The sequence below is a fragment of the Gopherus flavomarginatus genome, chromosome 19 (genome assembly GCF_025201925.1).
Source record: "Gopherus flavomarginatus isolate rGopFla2 chromosome 19, rGopFla2.mat.asm, whole genome shotgun sequence".
Lineage (NCBI taxonomy): Eukaryota > Metazoa > Chordata > Testudines > Testudinidae > Gopherus > Gopherus flavomarginatus.
The window spans coordinates 10875070-10894414 of record NC_066635.1 but is presented as its reverse complement, the minus strand read 5'-3'; the positions used below and the strand labels follow the sequence as shown (position 1 = coordinate 10894414).

The window sequence follows — 19345 nt, the reverse complement described above, 5'->3', positions numbered from 1 at the left end:
TGCCACAGGCAGACACTGTCAGTTTTCTGTACTAAAACCATCACTGCCAACATAGGGCATAGTAGGGCTCACAGTGTTGGTTTTGTTTAGAAAGGGTTTGATGATCAGTTACCTAAAAATGTATTCTATTCAGTCAAATGACCTATAATCAGGTAGGTGTGTTCAGCCTGACAGTTCCCATGACGCTATCTAGGTATTTAGCCCCAACCTTACTAATGGAGCACCTCACAGACATTAGTGAATTTACCCTGACCGCACTCAGACATAGGGAAGAATTAACAGACTCCTTTTACAGATGGAGAGGAGAGACAAACTGAGGCCTTAATCTCACTGTAAGACCACATTTAACTACATGCTTTACTTAAAGTTTAAGCATATGCTTAAGCGCTATCTTGAATAAGGACTTAGGAGCCCAGGTCAGCAAGGCGTTTAAAGTAAGAACATGCATAAAGCAAAGCCTAAAGCTGTCCCTGTTCAGCCAACTCTTCAGCATGTTGAGCCCAGGGCCAAGTGACTCGCCCAAGGTCACACAGGGAGTCCTGTGGCAGAACCAGAAGTTGAGCCCACATCTCCCAACTCACCATCTTAACTAAAGAACATCTCTGAAGAGTGAGATCATGGGACAGTGGATTTGAGAGGGATTTATGCATCTCTGCAAGCTTGCAAACGTAAACAGCAGCATTTTGCTGATGATGAGAGAAGGTGATGTGACTGCGGCCGACCCAAGGGATACCATCAAGTCGGCTTTTAGGGTGAAGATATACAATGGGGATGGGAGGGGAATTTCCAGACAAAGGTTTCTTTAAGATTTCTGCCAATGGGAAAGATATTTGATGTGTACATATGAAGTCCCTTTAGCCTGGTTACTGTCAAAGCTACATTACATGTTAAGTGTCAGATAAAGAATGGTAACCGTTTATGGACAGGTTTGGGTTTTTTTTGTTTCTGTGCATGCTCTACAAACACATCGTGAAGCAGGATTATGGCGGCAGGGAGGAGCAGGAGTTAAAAAAGGGGACGCCTTATTTATGCTTTCAATGTGTTACCCCTACGATTTCCCAGGCCTGAAATCCTCCCCCTTCTTTTTATGTTATCACTGAAATCCACAACAGTGAGCAATTTAGGCTGCACTGCCTGGCACATTGTAGGAGCCAAGACTATTGACAGCAATAGTTGGCTCTGATTTCAATTGTTGGGTTTAGTGGGCAGGTCTGGGGGTGTTAGTGGCCTGTGACATACAGGAGGAGGACAGACTAGATGATTTGTAAGTCCCTTCTGGTTTTAAACTCTATGATCGTGAAGTCTCAAGTGCTCTCATGTGCAAGGTCACATCTAGATGATTTACACTGTTGCTACTGCTAACTATTTTAATTGAGAAGTTTGATATTTCTTAAAGCTCCAGCTCCTGGAGTCATGTGACCATCTGAGTTTTATTTTACTGAAATCTTCTAGTCCTCAGATGCACGAAAGAAAAAAAAAAGCCTGAAATAATGACCAAGACTATACAAAAAGAAGGTAAATTTTAAAAAAAAAGGTTTAAGCCAGTGTCATGAATTTAGGGAGCTCAATGCATGATTTTTTCAACTCTTTCAGGTTGTATGGAAAGCTACCTCCAATCTCTCCTGAAGCGTTTGCAGCAGTGGTGGGAAGTCCCGAATGGGGAATACAAGTCAAGAAGGGTAACGAGGCCCATGTTCTTCAGAGACACTACTACTATATGGAGAATTTTTGGCTGCATGGATTCTGCCTCCTCCATACACCCATGCAGATATATCACTATATATTTTTAAATCAAATAAAATCCACTGCTAATGCCTAACGTTTACAGATCTGTCTCAGCTTACACTGGGGTTACGTTCCGCAGTCAGCGCATAAAGCAAAAATTGCGTATAGTCAAAATTACATTGAGCATGATGGTGGGTGGAATCACCCGCATTACAGAAACATTTAAATTGTTGTTTCTCTTTTTCTTGTTTTTGCTGACCGTGTAAAACTGAAATCGCGCATGTTAAATATGCCTAAGATGCGACAGACCTGTACCAACATAGTCCAGTGTAGGCTGATAGCTACCTACTGAAAATATAGTGACCCATGCTCCAACACTGTAATCTAACCCTTGAACTAAGGACAGTGTAATGCTTTTGCAAATCCATACGTTTTCGAATACCACCACTGCTGTCAGCAAGATACAGCAGTACCTGTTTGAAGATTGAAATAAAATGACAAAGCACATCATTGTGGAAGCAATTATATGCTGCAGTAACCATTTTACAATGGCCCATATGGGCTGTATTTCAACAAAGCAATTTCCGAAGCTGCCTCAGCAAACATACATCTCCGTCCCTAATCTCGGGTAGATTTTGCAAAACAAAATAAGACTGCAGCCAGAACAAATGTGAAATATGGATAACAGATGTAGAAATGTGCAAATGAGGATACTAGAGCCATTTGTGTCAAGGTACATAATAGCGAGAGCAAGCAAAGCACTTCTCAAAAGGCTAGTCACACAAAAGCTCTCCATTAAAAGGGACCTTCTAGTACCTGGTCCCATCAGAAAACTGATATTTATGTGCTTTTCCATCAAGCTACCCTATTCGTTACTGCATTTATTCAGAAACTATCTGGCTTTAGATGAATGGCACATGCAACCGTGTACAAGTATCGGGAGGGTGTAAACACTAATGAGAGAGAGGTGGATCAAAGGAATAGGAATAATGGGATGAAATAAAAGAAATTAAAAGGTAAATATCAGGAAAAGTTTAACGGTGGGGCATCCAAGTTTGTGGAGCGGACCCACAAAGGAAAATGCAATTCTCTTGAGTCATTGACAACAGTACCAAACATTTAACAGATTGCAGGAATTTATTCAGCATTGGCAGGAGGATGGTCTGCCTGACACAACAGGACATTACGATCTCTAAACTCTTAACGTCAGATTGTCCAGTTCCTGCAACTGAAGTAGGGAGACAAAGGCAGCTTTAAATTACTGTCATTCTCTTGCATTCTGGGATATTCAAGGGCCTTCCCAGTCCCAAGCATCGTTAGAGCAGCCTCAGAGCTGCTCTGATTTATGCTTCACTGGCCCCTAGAAAGCAGACAATAGGTGGACTGCAGGTTGCTCCAAACATCTCCTCCTTTCCATTCCCAAGCCCCTACAAATTCAGTGGTTCTCAACCTTTCCAGACTCCTACACCTCTTCCAGGAGTCTCGTTTGTCTTGCATATCCCATATTTCACCTCACTTAACTGCTTGCTTATAAAAAAATCGAATACAAGGAGCATCACTGATCGGAATATAAATATTTTACTTACATTTCAGGGTGATACTTGAGCCCATTTGTCCACCTGTCAGCCCTGTCTGAAGCCCAAGCCCAAGCCCCACCTCGGTGGAGCTGAAGCATGTCACTTTGCTTTGTGGGGCTCCCTGTGCAAGGGTGCTGGAACAATTCATGTAGTGGGGGTGCTGAGAGCCATTGAACCAAACTAAACTCTGCATATAATGGAATCCACTTCAAGCCAGGGGGATGCACCAGCACCCCTAGTTTGAGCACCTATGCTTCTGTGGCAGGGCGCCCCAGGCAAATGCTTGCTATCCCCTAAGGCTGGCACTGCATTTGGAATGCCCTTACACCCATCCTATGACACACATGCCCCCTGGTGTGTGCATGGGGGGGGATCTAGACGAGGTGAGTACTCCTTGGAAGACCTTTGGTTGAGAACCACTGTCCAAATAGAGAAGCTGAAAGCAGGGCTGAGATGGACAGAGCCTTTGCACCATCAGACTTGCTGAAAGGGACTTAAGTCTAATGGAAACCCAGATTTATGATTCTGTTTGTCCAATAATAAGTTTGGGGATCTCTTCTCCTATGTTTTATGTAAATAAGAGAGGATAAAAACAGGGAAGGTGAAGAAAGGAACAGTGATATCAAGGATTCCATTCCTAATGAAAGAACAGAAATATAGCCAGCCTAAAACTTCCATAAAGACAAAAAAAAAGTAAATTTTACTCAAACTGATTTATACAAACTAATCCTTACTGCTCCCATCCACATACACAGGAAATGTCAATATACCACATTATAGAGAAAACACAGATACAAGATGAAATTATAACTATGTCTACAGCTGGATACTAAAGACAAGTGCAAGTTCCAGTACTTATTCGCAACTCCTCAAAAAAAAATCCAATGAAGCTGTACAACAGCATGTCAAAGCATTTAATCCATGAGAAATATTACTTCCTAGAAGCTGAAATACTACCCAAGGCAAAGAAAACCACCTACACTGACAATGTAGGTTTCAATTTAGGCAATATGGCAGAATTTAGGCATGCAAAAAAATAAAGATGGGGGAAATTTACTCATTATAGAGGAAATTTGAAAGGATTGTCCGTAATTGCATTTAAAAAATGAAAGGTGTTTTGAATTAATGAAGATAAAAGTATGTTTTACTGATTATCTTTTTGAAGCTTGCACTAATGAAAGATTAAAAGGTGGAGAAAAGTTGAAGTATCAAAGACAAAAACATAGCATTTAAAAATCACTTAGAAGTCAAACACTTGGCATGATCGATGATGATCTTCCGTGTCCATGTATATTAAAAGAAAAAAGGCTTTAATTATCTATAAAAATTAAAAAGACAACATGCATTTTTATGTTTTTATGCAGGCAGCCAGGAACAAATTTTGCATTATGCAAAACACCCTTCTCTAAAATTAGAGATCATGGCACAATTTTATTTAGATCAAAGGAATTGTCTAGTGACTGAAGTGCACTGGAAATCAGGATTCCTTGATTCACTCTGTCACTAATTCAGTATGAACTTGGGGTAGATAATTCTGGGCTTGACCCAAAGCCTAGTGAAGTCTGATCCTTAGCCCCAGAGTTTAACCAGTCTTAAAAACGGATGCAATACTATCCTACTGATAACGTTGCTAACTTGATCAAGGCTTCCCAAGTATCTGAGATCCTTTGAAAAGGGAAGGGACTATAAGCAGAGCAAAGCATTATATAAAGAGGGAGACAGTCCTTTGGTCAGTCACTCATTAAGGCAGAGACATGGAACCTTGCAAAAACTTCTAAAGATAGGATCTTTCAAATATACCCATAGGGTGCTTGGTCCTAATTAACAAGACAAGAAATTCCCTTCCCATTCTAGTCTGAGAAAATCATTTCACAGCACTGGTGAAATCCTTATCCACAGCAACAGCATCTTCAGAGCCTGAAGAGTCAGGCAAAGTATGTTGAGAGCCAGACCATAGCTTAAGAGGAAGTCCTTTGAAACAGACGATGAGCCAAATTCAGAACAGGTATACGAATGCGCAAGGCCACTTTGCATCAGATTTGAACTTGGCCTAATATGCCCGAAACATCTATTTTCAGAACTCATGCAGTTGACTATTGAGAGCAGCAAAAGCATGGGGATGGAGGGGAGCGCCAAGTATCTTCGGTAGATTTTTCAAACCTACCTAAGAGAGCACAAATCCTATTGAAAGTCACAGACCCACAAAGTACCACACAGTTTAAGTCATGGGAAATATCTGAAGTGGTGAGTCTTACGATCTGGTTTACAATTTTAATCTCCACGGTAAGATGTACTCCTCCCATTTGTCAGTCATCTTGATAGGAGCATTTCTCCTCCTCCTCCCCACCACCTCTGTTTATTAATCATCACATTCTGGTCGTGAGGTACCAGGGACATGCAATTATTAAATTCTATTGTTGTGGCAAACCCAGACGACGCTAGGTAAAGTAAAATAGTTGTGTTTTCCACCACCACACATCCAAGGAAATTTGTAAGTGTCTTTTTATTTGCATATCTGGCAGACTTCTCCAGACATCTAATACATAAGTGATAGCATACACGTGTATTAGTTTATAGTTTGCCTTTAATCTAGGAGTGTCAATTTGCTTCTTTTAATTACATTCATTTTGATTCGTTAGTATAATCTCATGAAATTTCTTTATTATGTAAATAGCTATAAATATATATACACACACACAAAACCACAAACAGTTGTTACAAGTTTTCTGGTTCAGCAGCAAACAGCCACAATGTATTAGCCCACACATCATGCACATTCAAAGTCTCAACCATCCCTTTTTTCCCCTATCCAGAAAAAAGATTTTAATAGATTTATTGGTTCTTCAAAAGTTCTTGGACTACTAGCAGCATACTGCGACAAATTCTATCAGTTCACAGAGACATGTGTGTCCTTCTGGATTGCATTTTCTGGGGAGAATGTTTGTAGTTAGAAAAATATAAAAGTCAATTGGACTGAGGTCTTATAAACATATAAAGATCCACTTTTCTAACTACATAATTTACTGGGTTTTTCAACACACATTGTGAGGTTGGAAATTTGGCAAATCCATCCACCAGATGTATCTTTCTGAACCCAGAACTCATTAACATTTTTGAAGTCCAGCAGACTCAGCTGTTGAACCACAATAATTGCATTATTATTTTTTTCCATAGTTAAAATGACTAATGTTGGAAGAGTCACTGCATAGGAGCACAATAGCCAGCCAGTAAAAATTTGGTAAAACCCAAAAGGAAAAAAGAAAAAAAATTTGTCCCCTTTAAAACAAACAGAGTACCCATATTCTGAACCTCAGACAACGAGTTTCAGTATTTAATGTGACCTTAAAAGAGGGCAGACTTTCACACCAAAGAGTGCCAATCCCAGGTATATCAAGGGCACTTGGGCCTTAGAAACAACAATACTAAATTACAACATAAATTGTCCAAAGCAGCAGCATGTCTCTTCTCAAACCTTCTCCCTACTCACCACACAATACCACAGGACCCCAATCCTACTGTCTGTTGCCTCAGCCCTCCACCAGTGCCCATTCAAAACAGACAGGCCTTTACAGCATGCCTGGAAACTCACTAGATTTGGCCTAATTCAGAATGAGGTGGAGAAAGTGTGTTGGAAAGGAAAAATGCTCTTACAGAAGACACATGACCAGCAGCCTCCCCCCACCTTTAAAGTAATAAGGGGTTCATGTAGAGTGCCCCAATGATTTCAACCACAAAAGAAGGTCACAGGGAGAGAGGTGGTCTGTCAGATAGGAAGGTCTCAGGTCATTTAGGGCTTTATGGAGGGGGCAGGGAAGGAAATCAATGCCTTAAGTAATGATATTTCTACTCATCTAAACTTTAGCAACAGGTGAAATGTGCAACTGACAAAACTAATGTGGAAAGCTAGCAACAGGTGAAATGTGCAACTGACAAAACTGATGTGGAAAGCTAGCAACAGGCCAACGGGAGGAAGATGTACCACATTCACCTCACAGACTGTGGCAATGACTTCTAATGACTGGTCTGGCACTGACACATTGCATGGTGTTGGGTAAATCCATAGCCACTTTTCGGTCTCATTTCTTCCCTATGATGGGGAAGCTAAAAAAGATCCTTACCTTCCTCATAGGCATATTGTGAGGATTAGTTAATATTTGGTACAGTGCCCCTAACTTGCACAGAGTACCTCTGACTTCCCATGCAACTGTGTGTGCAAATAAAGAGGTAGGTGCTTGCAGACACTGAATGACAAGAGACTATTTATGCTAAGTGTTATCCCCACTATGTACCATTCCACTAAACACGATGGTCTCTGTAACCCCAACCAACCTACTACAGAGCAAAAAACTTGATTTTTCGCAGATTTGCCTCCATGCCTGACTGCTGTAATAGTGCTCTAAAGATTTTCAAATCATTGCTCAAAGTCCATGAAACAGTTAACATTTTGTGAAAAAAAAATTTGACTTCACAAAATTCCAGTAGCCAAATGCTTACTATTCATTAAAAACATTGTGCACTATGACTTTTAAAAATTAAAAAAGAAAAGACTTTTGAACTTTTTGGCCATGATAAAGCCATGACTTTTCCCTCTTTTTGCAACCAGCCTCATCAATTAACTTCACATAATACAAAAAAAAAAAACAACACAAAACTTATTTTTGCTTCTGCTCTTTATTTTCATCTAATGACAATCAATATTCACCTTTCACTGTGATATAATGGATACCAGATTGTCTATTAACTGAAGCCAAGGAACAGAAGCCAGTGTACCTGGCTCTGATGTGGACTCCCATCGGCATCCTGAACAAGTCACTCAGCCCCACATTTTCAAACATGTGCATGCACTTTTGGACCCACCTGGTGTGCACATCAGTCATTGGGCAAATAAGTCAGGGCCACATGTACACATGCAGGGGACACACACACACACACACACACACACACACACACACACGTCCAGTCAGATGCATTCAAGAAGGTGCCCCTTCATTTACTTTTGCAAATATATGTACCCCAGTTTAAACATCTGTAAGACGAGTTTAACACCCTTCCATAGCATTGGCAGTTGCAGCATGAGTAAAAGCTCTGAGATCCTTGAAAGCTTTTTATAGAGTATTACTTGCAAGATGGGGAGGAATGAACAGCACATTTTACAAATCTTCCTCTGACTAGGATCCTCCCAAGTAAGGGGACATGTTGTGACTAACCCAATGCAGTGCTGTGAACTCTGCCAGAGAAAGAATTGCAATCTACTACTGAATGCCACAATTCAGCTTTCTGATCTGACTCTGCACAGTCATCCTGCAGCATCCACAAAACCTCTCCCAGACACCTTAACTCAAACAACCACCCTTACACAACATGCAGCCTCTTTACATCAGATTAGGATGGTTGATTGTTGAATGAGCTTGTGACATGTATGTAAAGATTGGCTCTAGCAGGGTAATGGCACCAGCTTGATTAAAAATAAATCTGCCTGCTCTAGGTGCAATTTAAGAGAAAGAATGTTAATTAATTCAAAATGTTAAGAAACAGTTCCTCAGAGAGGAAGTTCACACAAACGGGAGGAATGGGGTCTGCCAACCTTACCCTAAAGAGACACAGGAATATCAGCACTTTTTGCATCCAAGAGCACGTAACAATACAAGATTCACACAAGCAAGAACTCCAGAGCATGCAGAAGTTAATAATTCTAGGCATGTCAACTGTGCCTTCATTTCACGTGTTTTTAATACTAACAAGATTTGGGTAAATACAGTGACATCAGCGTAAATTCACACAGATAGCATGTCATGTAATGTGATCAAATTAAACACACACAGCAATATTTGCAGTGCCAGGGAATCCTATTCTAATTCTCAGGCTGACTTACTTTCATCTCTCACTCCCTTCCCGCCCCCTCACCCATTCCCCAAAAAAGTAAAATAAAATACTTGCTTCCAATGTTTCCCATTTTAAGGATTTACCCTTTCAGTTAAAAATCTTCTCTCCTCCTCCTCCTCAAAACAGAAGTGTCAAGATTAGTGCTGCTAAGCTATCCTACCAGGGAGAAGAATCTAAAGATACTCGTTAACTCGTTATCTTAAAAGGTAAAGGGTACAGCAGAGCCTAGCTTGGGATTTGACAAACCCCAGCTAGAGCACAGATATTGAACTGATAAATTGTCAGGATGATACATAAAAAGCACAGAGAAGCATTGCAATCAATTTCCCTTAATAGAACTGGCATTAGATTGCCTCAAACAGAATGTTGAAATTCAAATAAAGGAAGACTGTGGGTTAAACATTTCCACATTTCAGCCCACAACTTCCCAACTCCATTACCCTTTCACTAATTGCGTTTGAGACTTCACTAAACTTGAGCTTGGGCTATTTTTAAAGCCTGACTCAACTTATTGTTGCTCAGAATAAAGATTGAAAACTTCTAATTTACTGTAGATAATTAGAAAGCTGCAGGTCAGACCTTCAGATTAACATGGTGGGGGCTCCAACTCAAACTGACAGAAACAGTCCATTTAAAAAATAGACTGCACCATAGAATATTCTGGCCAGACACCTCCCAACTGGAAAGCAACAAGGGCTTTTTAAGCAGAGACAGATTTTGCTCAATAGTCCCTCTATTACTGCCAGTATCCATCTCCCAGAGGAATATTTACATATAAAGCAATAGATCTTACCTGAAAGTTCCACTTTCAGTAACACACCTCTACTTCTCAGTGATCTTGTCCAGTCCCTGATATTTCTCAAGCAATCTCAATGTTGCAACTCTTTCAATTACTTGGACTCTTGATGTCTTTCCCTTTCTGTGGTGATTATTTTCCTTTTGAGCTCCCGATCCTTTATCCTTATTTTATAAGTGTATTTCTTCAGACTCCCACGTCCTAGCAGAGACCCCAGATAATTAATGAGAAAGAGCTCTCTCTCTCCAAATGGTTTAAGAAAAAGATGTTATGATAAAGAATAAGGGGGGGGTGTCTCTCTCTCGTCCTATTCACATGTTTGTGTAACTCCCATAATCATCAAAAGCAGAGCCAAAAAAGACCACTCAAATCTCCCAGTAATCTAAATATCTCATCCCTGCGTAGCCTAAACATTTCCTTCTCTGAAAGATAGATATCGAGCTACTTACTTCAATGCCTAAATTTAGAGAGACAGCTTTGAAAATATTGCTATTGGAGCATCATCTTGTGGGGGTAATCCCAGTTTTAAATTTCTCCAGGTCACTCTGCAGTTTAGCATTTTCCTTCATGATCTGCTCCCCTTTCCCAGATCATCCACAAACCAGATCCTGGATAAGTTTACCATTTCCTCTACAGTTTTAATCAAAGAACCATCTCCAGTACTGACCCTCTGCAACCAGTACCAACTGTACCCACCTTAACACTACCCACCACTGGCACATTTTACCTTTAAGTTACTGCCTTCTGTTCCCTGTTGGTCTAAATCTTAGCATTCACACATGCAATACGAGGTTACAGGACAAACCCCAAAGAACCTGTGTAGTCAACAAACATCATAGGGACACCAAGATTTGCTGACAGCACTGAATAAACACTTGGCAGCAGTGTGAAGATGAAGTTTCTTCTGTAATAAGAAGGGATAAAAAAAGGCAGATCAAAGTGTTTGTTTTGATGAAAACTCAAGGAATATACAGGCATACTAATCATGCAGGGTAAGAGACTGGTAAGAAAAACATCACAAGCCATGTTTTCTGGTACCTAACCTAGTGACATATGACCTCTTCTTCACACATAGAAACCCTGAAGCTTCAGATACAAGAAAAACACACTTGTTTTCCAATGGATCATACAGGATGATGAGATGTATCACAGAAAAGTACTAAAGGCAAAATCCTGTTCTCTGACGCATGCACAGAACTGTAATTGACTGGGTCTGACAAATATACAGAAAAAGAACTTAGCACATGGTATCTTCCAAACACTTTGTCTTATTTACACATTTTGTTGGTGCCTACCAGCAGTTAAACTTTACCCTTACATCATTCTCTCTCTCAGTACATAGAGCTGCTATAACATCTGCCTTTATCATGCATCCACATCAGTGGAACAACTGCATAAATTTTACTCTAGGTGGGTGGAATGATCTGATACAGAATCTGTAACTCAATTAACAGCTCCTTTACATACATTTGTAAGTCTTTACCAGACAATAATTTAGCATATAGTCTCATAGCATATCTAACACAGGTTACCAGCAGACACGCATTAAGAAACAAGAATCACCATTTAATTGTAGGTTTCTTGCTGTCAGACACATCATGCACATTTGTTGTTTATAAAACTCTGATGTTTGCTTTATCTGTGTGTCCTGTTTCAGGTAAACAGTCCCATCCGAAGTTAAACAATTGCCCACATGGAAAACTAGCAACATTGCTCAGTGTTCAGAAAACAAAACCAGCTGCTTACTCTATAGGGCTGGGCTGAGCTGACTCAGGAAAAGAAGTACTTCCCTGGGTCAAAGCTATCTCAACGCTCAGGTCAGATTTCATCTCTCATCACAATAAGCCATCTCCATTACTGTGTCAATTTCTGTTCCCTCCCCCAACAACACATACACACAAAGCTTTGGGAGTGTGGGGAGACTTAGTGAAGTGTTATTTCACCAGAGCACTAGTTGACAAGTCTCCCTCTCAAAATAGCCACAGCTAATTACAGAGAAACCAAAAGAGGAAATGTTACAAATGGAAAAAAATTGGGCATCCTCATTCCAAGAGGTTCCTGGAAAGTCCTTCTTGTCCCTTGGCCGAAACAGAGTCTGAAGATTCTACTGTTGGCCAGAGTCACACAAGTACTGTTCATCAGAAAACCACCACAGGACCACTTCTGGTTGCTGTGCTGAGTAAAGTGGTCAAAGTACTGACCACCCCACAAATCAGAGCACTGAACCCCCTTCCTTTTCTCCTTCCACATCAAATAAGTTGAAATGCCAAGGAGAGCAGATAGAGACAATGAAGCTAAGCAACTTGTAATGCATGTTGTGCACAGTCACAACAAGAGATCAGTACTTCACAGCAAATTCTAGGAATACATCCCAAATGCTTAAACTAAGGACCAGATCTGAAGGTTTCAAATGCACAAAATGAGTTCTCTGGCTTTCGAGGATAGGCAGAGTCAAGTTCACAAGCTACCTTTGCTAACCAGAGAATTATGGCAAGGCTAGGACCGCTCTTGGCAAATTTACACTCAAGCAGCACTCAACAAGCAACAGTCCCTGCAAGCCCCTAAATTGCTTGATTGTTAGTCTGAGGAATCCAGAAACATTGTACAACAGTAAGGTCCCACTCTCCCTTCACCCCTTCTTCTTACACCTACTACTCCGAACAGTTAAGAGACCAAGACACCCTGTTGTAGAGATAAGCATCAAGAGATAAGGGGTGCCTACCAACATGCCAGATAAGGAAAAGGCTCTAAATGCCAGAGGAACAGTGACTTAAAGAGTGGCAGTCAGTGAAACAAGTAGCTTTGGTTCTAGACAGTAACTTTTATCAAGGTACAGTGTAGCACAACTGGCATTAGCAGACATACACCTCTTCTTCGGATACAACCCCCTCTTTCTTACACAATCCTGCCTGTACATACACATAATCCATTCACAATATTGCTCCCACATCCTAGCTGGTCTGCTGCACAATTAGGAAGCATTTTTTCCCAGTAGTGCCAACACAACGTGGTTAGTGAAAGGATGGGGCCCACTGGCTTCCATGACGCTCACACTGCTTCATCATGCTCAATTACTAAAATATTCATAATAGATTATGGGCAGCACCATGCATCCACCCAAGGCAGATCTCTCACTTAGAGTGACCAGATAGCAAGTGTGAAAAATCGGGGCAGGGAGTGGGGGTAATTGGCGCCTATGTAAGACAAAGCCCTGAATATCAGGACTGTCCCTATAAAAATCAGGACATCTGGTCACCCTACTCTCACTGGAAAGGTGTTCTCAAACAGAGCTGCAGCTCATGCCACTGCCCTGTCTGGCTACTAACCATTTCTTTAAGAAACCATCTTTTGCTTCTCCTTTTCAGGATTTTGGCGTGGGATCCTCAACTGGTATAAATCAATGTGGTGCCATTTATTGGATTAGTGCTAGACTGATTTACACCTGCGGATGAAATAGCCCTTTATTTCTTTCCATGCTATTGCGGCAATATTGAATCTTGAGCTCATAGTTGAGGTTCAACCAGAGAAAAAGAGCTGGGGGAAATTTTTCCCTGTTATCAGGAAAAAAAATACTCACTGGTTTCACTTGGCTTTGGATCAGGCCCTCACCAAGTAAATTAACAAATGCTGCAAGAAAACTTCCTTGCAGCATGTGTCCGCTCAAGTATTTCAGCACCTACACATCTCACTGATCACCAAGATCATCTCACTTAGTAGTGACTCTCAGGTCTTCTTGCTAGTACTTTAAAGACTCAACCAAAATGTCAAGTAGCCACAAGAAACAAACATTAATCCCAGCCATATTAGGCAAGTGTGCTTGACCCTTCTGTCTCTCTGATCCTCAGAGCTTTCTCAGCAAATATATTTAGTCTTAGTCTTATGTTTTTGTAAATGAATTTCTAATATTTGTCAAGGCAGCATGAAATCATTAGGTCAAGATGTGCCATCTATCGCATGAATATTAAATTAGGTCAAATCTCAGTGCGCTGGCAATTGTTTTATTTGAATAGAATATTAACTGGCAAAATGTTTGAGAACTCCTTTCAAGGGATGCACAATTACAACAGGAAGCCACTAGTAGCCATTCTTCGACTAAGAGAGAGGGAAAATAAGGGAATTTTTAATTTCCACTTTTAAAAACAAGCAAAGCCAAATTTAAGTTATTTCATAAAGGCTCCTCACCAAGTTCAAACAAGAGCAGGCTGATAGAAACTCTTCAACATTTATACAGACGATAAAATGTGCTCACCAAAAAAGTAAGGATTTTGACCAAATTTTGGAGTCCTTATTCAAACACAACACCCACTGACGTGACTGGGATGCTTGAGTGAAAACAGATTTTTGTCTACTAAGCCTAAGCCTTTGTAAATCTCACTCCTGTTGGTGAACACTAGTTAGTCACACAAGTACTTCCATTGGCTTGAATGGGGCTACCCATCAAAGTGCTCACCAAGGTAGGTCAGGGCTATAAAACTGGTAATTGTTTACTAGGGATAACAACTCATATTTGTGTATTTCTCAGGTGAGAAATTCTCCTTTCAGTTACACTATAATAAGTTACTTGAGTGGAGTTACTCTGACTTCATACAGATGTAACTGAACAGAATTTGGATCCCAGTGTAAAGAAACAGAATGCTATTACTGGATAAATATTTAAATAGTTTAAATACACACTGTTGTTAAATGATCAGTTGCATCTTCGCATTTATTTTGACAGTTCAAAATTGTTACAGTTGCAATTCCATGAAATGTAAACCCAAATAAATCTGGCTTCCCCAACACAAACTTCGTAAAATTCTACAATGTGTCATTTATAAACAAAGGCCCTTAAAATAAACTGCCAAAGCTATCCTAAAACAACTGATTACACAGTGCAGGATTACACTGTATTACACTATTTTAAAATGTTTAAACACTAAAAACAGTATCCTGATCAGGCTGGGAGGTGGGGGAGAGAAACACACAGGTTGTGTGCTTTCTAAGAGAGCCTGAAGAGTCTATAATATGCCCTGATCCAAAAAGGGCATGAAAGGGCAGACTGGCTCCTGGAGTGACACTAAAGTGGTAACTTCCAGGGCTCAAAAGGAGACAAACTGGATACATTCAGCAAGTAACAAAAAATCCAGCCAGTTAAATGGCATTCAGTTTCCTATCACGTTTTGTCTTTAAATTTTTTTTTAAAGACAAGAACAGCTGGTGCCTCCAGTTTGATTGCCAGCCCCCCCCAGATGTGATAATACATGTTAAAAAAACAAGGGTTGGGAGGCACTAGGAAAACTACCAACAATAAGTAGGACCACTTGTAACAGACTCTTTGATGTGTCCTGAGACAGCAGCAGAGACAAGGACCTTAGTTCAGATTCACAGAAGCATTTCAGATCACAACAGGAGCTGTTTCATCACATGTCTCAAAAGTGGGGGTGCCCCCCCCAAATTAAAGGGCCAGTACACACAACCACAAAAAAAGGCAGACCACAACCTCCCTTCCCCCTCCCCCCTACTCCTCCAAAACACACAGACCCTGGAAATCAGACATTTAGCTGTGTTTGCAATTGGTAAGTGGTTCTTATCATGCCTTCCCTCCTCCTCCTCCTCCCCACCCCCAGGTATAACCTTGACAATGAATCAGTGCAAGTGACCACCAAAAAATCCTAATCCTACAGAATAGCCAAGAAAACTTTCATTTGTATCCTCTATCACTGCTCTGGTGGAAGCGGGGGGGGGGGGCGACACAGAAGAGAAGGGCTGCAACCAACATGCTCTGGTTGTCGGCAGAAAAAAAAAAACAGCGCCAACAACTCTCCTCCCCACATATGGATTGTGAGTTCAAACATTTCTCTCTCCTCCATCCCAAGGAGGAAAAAGCGCCCCTCCCATTTTTAGATCTTTTCCCACCTCCCCCCCCAAAAAATCTATCCTGACATCTCTCCCAATCGCGATAGACCCCGCTTTTTAATCTCCTGCTACCCCCCGCCCCCCAGAAGCTTGGCTGCTGGGAAATGTGCATTTGGAAAGCAACGCTGCAGGTGTTCAAGGAATAAAGAAAGACAGAGCTCTCCACACACACAAAAAGCAAAAGCACTTCGAAGGGGGAAAAGGGGGGACAATTGGGTAACAAGCCCTTTAGATGTCAGCAAGGGATTCCCCTCCTTCTCCCAGTACATTTAACCCTTTAAGAGGCGAGTTCCCCCCACTTTCCTTTCTCCTAGTGAAGGAGGATACACCCCCCTCCCCGCAAAATAAGCAGCCTCACCGCTCCCCAGTGCTGGAGAGGAGGGGGGAAATCCCCCCCCCCATCAACTGCAGCCAAAACAAAACAGACAGGCAGCCACAGCAATTATGGGGGGGGGGGCGCTGCATTGTTATCCACCCAGAGAGAAAACGCACGCAGAAAAGAGTGTGAAAGCCAGCGAGGGAGACGGGGAAAAAGGGGGCACCAGACAGATTTCCCTGCCATCTCTCCCTCCGCCCCCCTAACCCAACAATGAGCCAGGCACACCGGCAGCATTGGGGCGGGAGGCTGGGGGGGGGGGTTCCGCCTTACCTCCAAAGCTTCAAAAGTGACAAAGCTGCACATTGCAAAGCCATCGATAATGTCTTCTTCTGCCGAGGAGGGCTCTCGCCTCTTCCTCCTGGGGGGTCTGGGTCGGGACGATGGTGGATTCCCATTGTCTTCCTTCTCCGAGCCTGAGGAAGAGAGGACCGAGGCAGCCCTGGTCCTGCCGGCCCCACCGGCGGCGGCCCCTCCTAATCCGCCTTTGGATCGCCTCTCCCGATCTCTCTGCGATCTGGATCTCCTCTTTCTCCGAAGCCCGTTGCATCGTGTCGGGCCATCCATGGCTCTTGCTCGCTCGCTCGCTCTCCCTCTCTCCCCCCCCCTCCCCACCACGGCTACAAATCCGGCTTCCCCAATGGAATAAAGGGGGAGGGAGCGAGGGAGAGGAGAAAGGGAGGAGGAGAGGACAGAGAGAGAGAAGGGGCGGGGGGGGGGGAAGAGAGAAATAAAAGAATCCAAGTGCGGTTCCACCACCACCAGCGAACACCAAATGTAAGAGATTCCTATAAGCCAGCCAAGGAAAGTAATGGCTGATCACAGGTCGCCTTTGTAAAAAAGGGGGGGGAGAACCCTCTCCAAGCAGGCAATAAATCAGAATAGCGGAATGCTTTGATCAAGGGGCTGGGAGACTGAGGCTTTCCAAAAGAGAAGGCGGCAAAGAGAAAAAGAGAGAGACCCACTGGGAAGCAGGCGAAAGAAAAATTTCCTTGCACACAAAACCAAAAATGATTTTCTTTCTTCCCCAACTAAAAGAACTTGCAAATAATAATAATAATAATAATAGTGTGTCTGTAGGAAACAACCTTCCTCCCCACTACACAGACTCTGTCTTCCTCCTGCTCCAGCTCTCTCAATCAGACGGGGAAATCATCATCCCAGTAATAAAGATGCATCCAGCTGCAGTTTGTTTAGGCACCGGCCAGGGACGGAATCCTGAGTGGGAGCTCGTCACACACACACCCCGCCAAACACGCCCACCCGGCCAGTCTATTAGTGAGGATCAATCATAGTAATTCGGCGGATTAATTGCGGGAAGAGGAGAAGGGAGGGGGTGAGAATAGATCCAAGCGGCGAGGGAAATTGACGCCCCCCGCCCTCCCAATAAATTCTGGCAGAGGTGCTGAGGCTCAGCTAGTCTCCAGGGGGGAGGCACCGGTGTGTGTTGGCTGCTCCTGACGCTGCCTCCCCCCCGGGGGACGGGAGGGAGAGATGCCCGGGGACGATTCCTCCCCTACGGCCCGGGGGGGCTGCTGCAGCAGCCGCCGGAGTCGGGAGGTTTTGCCCCCAAGCGGCTGCAGCAGCGGCCGGGATTCGGACCCGATCCCCGCCCCGCTACCACCACCCCGAGCAATCACGTGGGCAACTTTCCTCTCTCCCCTTCCCTCCCCGGCTGGCTCGCTCGCTGGCTGTGCGGCGTGAAACAAGGCTCGCCGGCCGCGCCAAGTAAGTTGCAGGCACGCGCACGGAGCCTGCGCGGCCGGGGGGCTCGGGCTGGGACAGGAGCCGCCTTCCCGTGCTCCATGCGGAGCGAGCGCTCCGAGCCCCGCGCCGGGGGAAACGGGCACTGGCCCTTTAAGGGGAGGGGAGGGGGAAGAACTAAGAGCCCCGCCCGCACGAGATAGGCGGGCGCTGCCTCGGGGCTCCCTGTGCTTGGGCGGGTCCTTGAGAGCCCTTCCCTCTGCACCCACCGCCCCTCAGCTGTGCGGGACCCCACCGCTCCCCATCCCCTTCAGCCCCCCCAGCCCTGACATCCCCCACTGCTCCCCATCCCCCCTGAGCCATGCCCAACCCTACAGCCCTGACATCCCCTCTGCTCCCCATCCCCCTGAGCCGTGCCCGACCCTACAGCTCCCCCAGCACCCCGAGTCATGCCCAGCCCCACAGCCCTGACATCCCCCACTGCTCCCCATCCCCCCGAGCCATGCCCGACCCCACAGCTCCCCCAGCACCCCGAGTCATGCCCAACCCTACAGCCCCACAGCCCTGACATCCCCCACTGCTCCCCATCCCCCCGAGCCATGCCCGACCCCACAGCTCCCCCAGCCCTGACATCCCCCACTGCTCCCTATCCACCCCAGCCCTGACATCCCCTCTGCTCCCCATCCCCCCGAGCCGTGCCCAACCCTACAGCCCTGACATCCCCTCTGCTCCCCAGCCCCCCCAGCCCTGACATCCCCTCTTCTCCCCATCCCCCTGAGCCATGCCCAACCCTACAGCCCTGATATCCCCCTCTGCTCCCCATCCCCCCTGAGCCATGCCCAACCCTACAGCCCTGATATCCCCCTCTGCTCCCCATCCCCCCTGAGCCATGCCCGACCCCACAGCTCCCCCAGCCCCCCGAGTCATGCCCAGCCCCACAGCCCTGACATCCCCCACTGCTCCCCATCCCCCCGAGCCATGCCCGACCCCACAGCTCCCCCAGCCCTGACATCCCCCACTGCTCCCTATCCACCCCAGCCCTGACATCCCCTCTGCTCCCCATCCCCCCGAGCCGTGCCCAACCCTACAGCCCTGACATCCCCTCTGCTCCCCATCCCCTACAGCCCCCCCAGCCCTGACATCCCCTCTTCTCCCCATCCCCCTGAGCCATGCCCAACCCTACAGCCCTGATATCCCCCTCTGCTCCCCATCCCCCCTGAGCCATGCCCAACCCTACAGCCCTGATATCCCCCTCTGCTCCCCATCCCCCCTGAGCCATGCCCGACCCCACAGCTCCCCCAGCCCCCCGAGTCATGCCCAGCCCCACAGCCCTGACATCCCCCACTGCTCCCCATCCCCCCGAGCCATGCCCGACCCCACAGCTCCCCC

The 19345-nt window shown here is 44.6% G+C and overlaps 1 protein-coding gene across 5 annotated transcripts in view; it reads right to left on the bottom strand.

Moving 5' to 3' along the window:
* Positions 1-16901, bottom strand: part of AUTS2 (activator of transcription and developmental regulator AUTS2) — a 939222-nt gene extending 922321 nt beyond the window's left edge. For all 5 annotated transcript variants that reach the window (XM_050929475.1, XM_050929479.1, XM_050929478.1 and 2 more), the window contains exon 1: positions 16526-16901. In XM_050929475.1, coding sequence (XP_050785432.1) covers positions 16526-16819 — 294 coding nt within the window. In that variant the 5' untranslated portion in view covers positions 16820-16901. The remainder of the gene's footprint in view (positions 1-16525) is intronic.
* Between the last annotated feature and the right edge of the window lie 2444 nt (positions 16902-19345).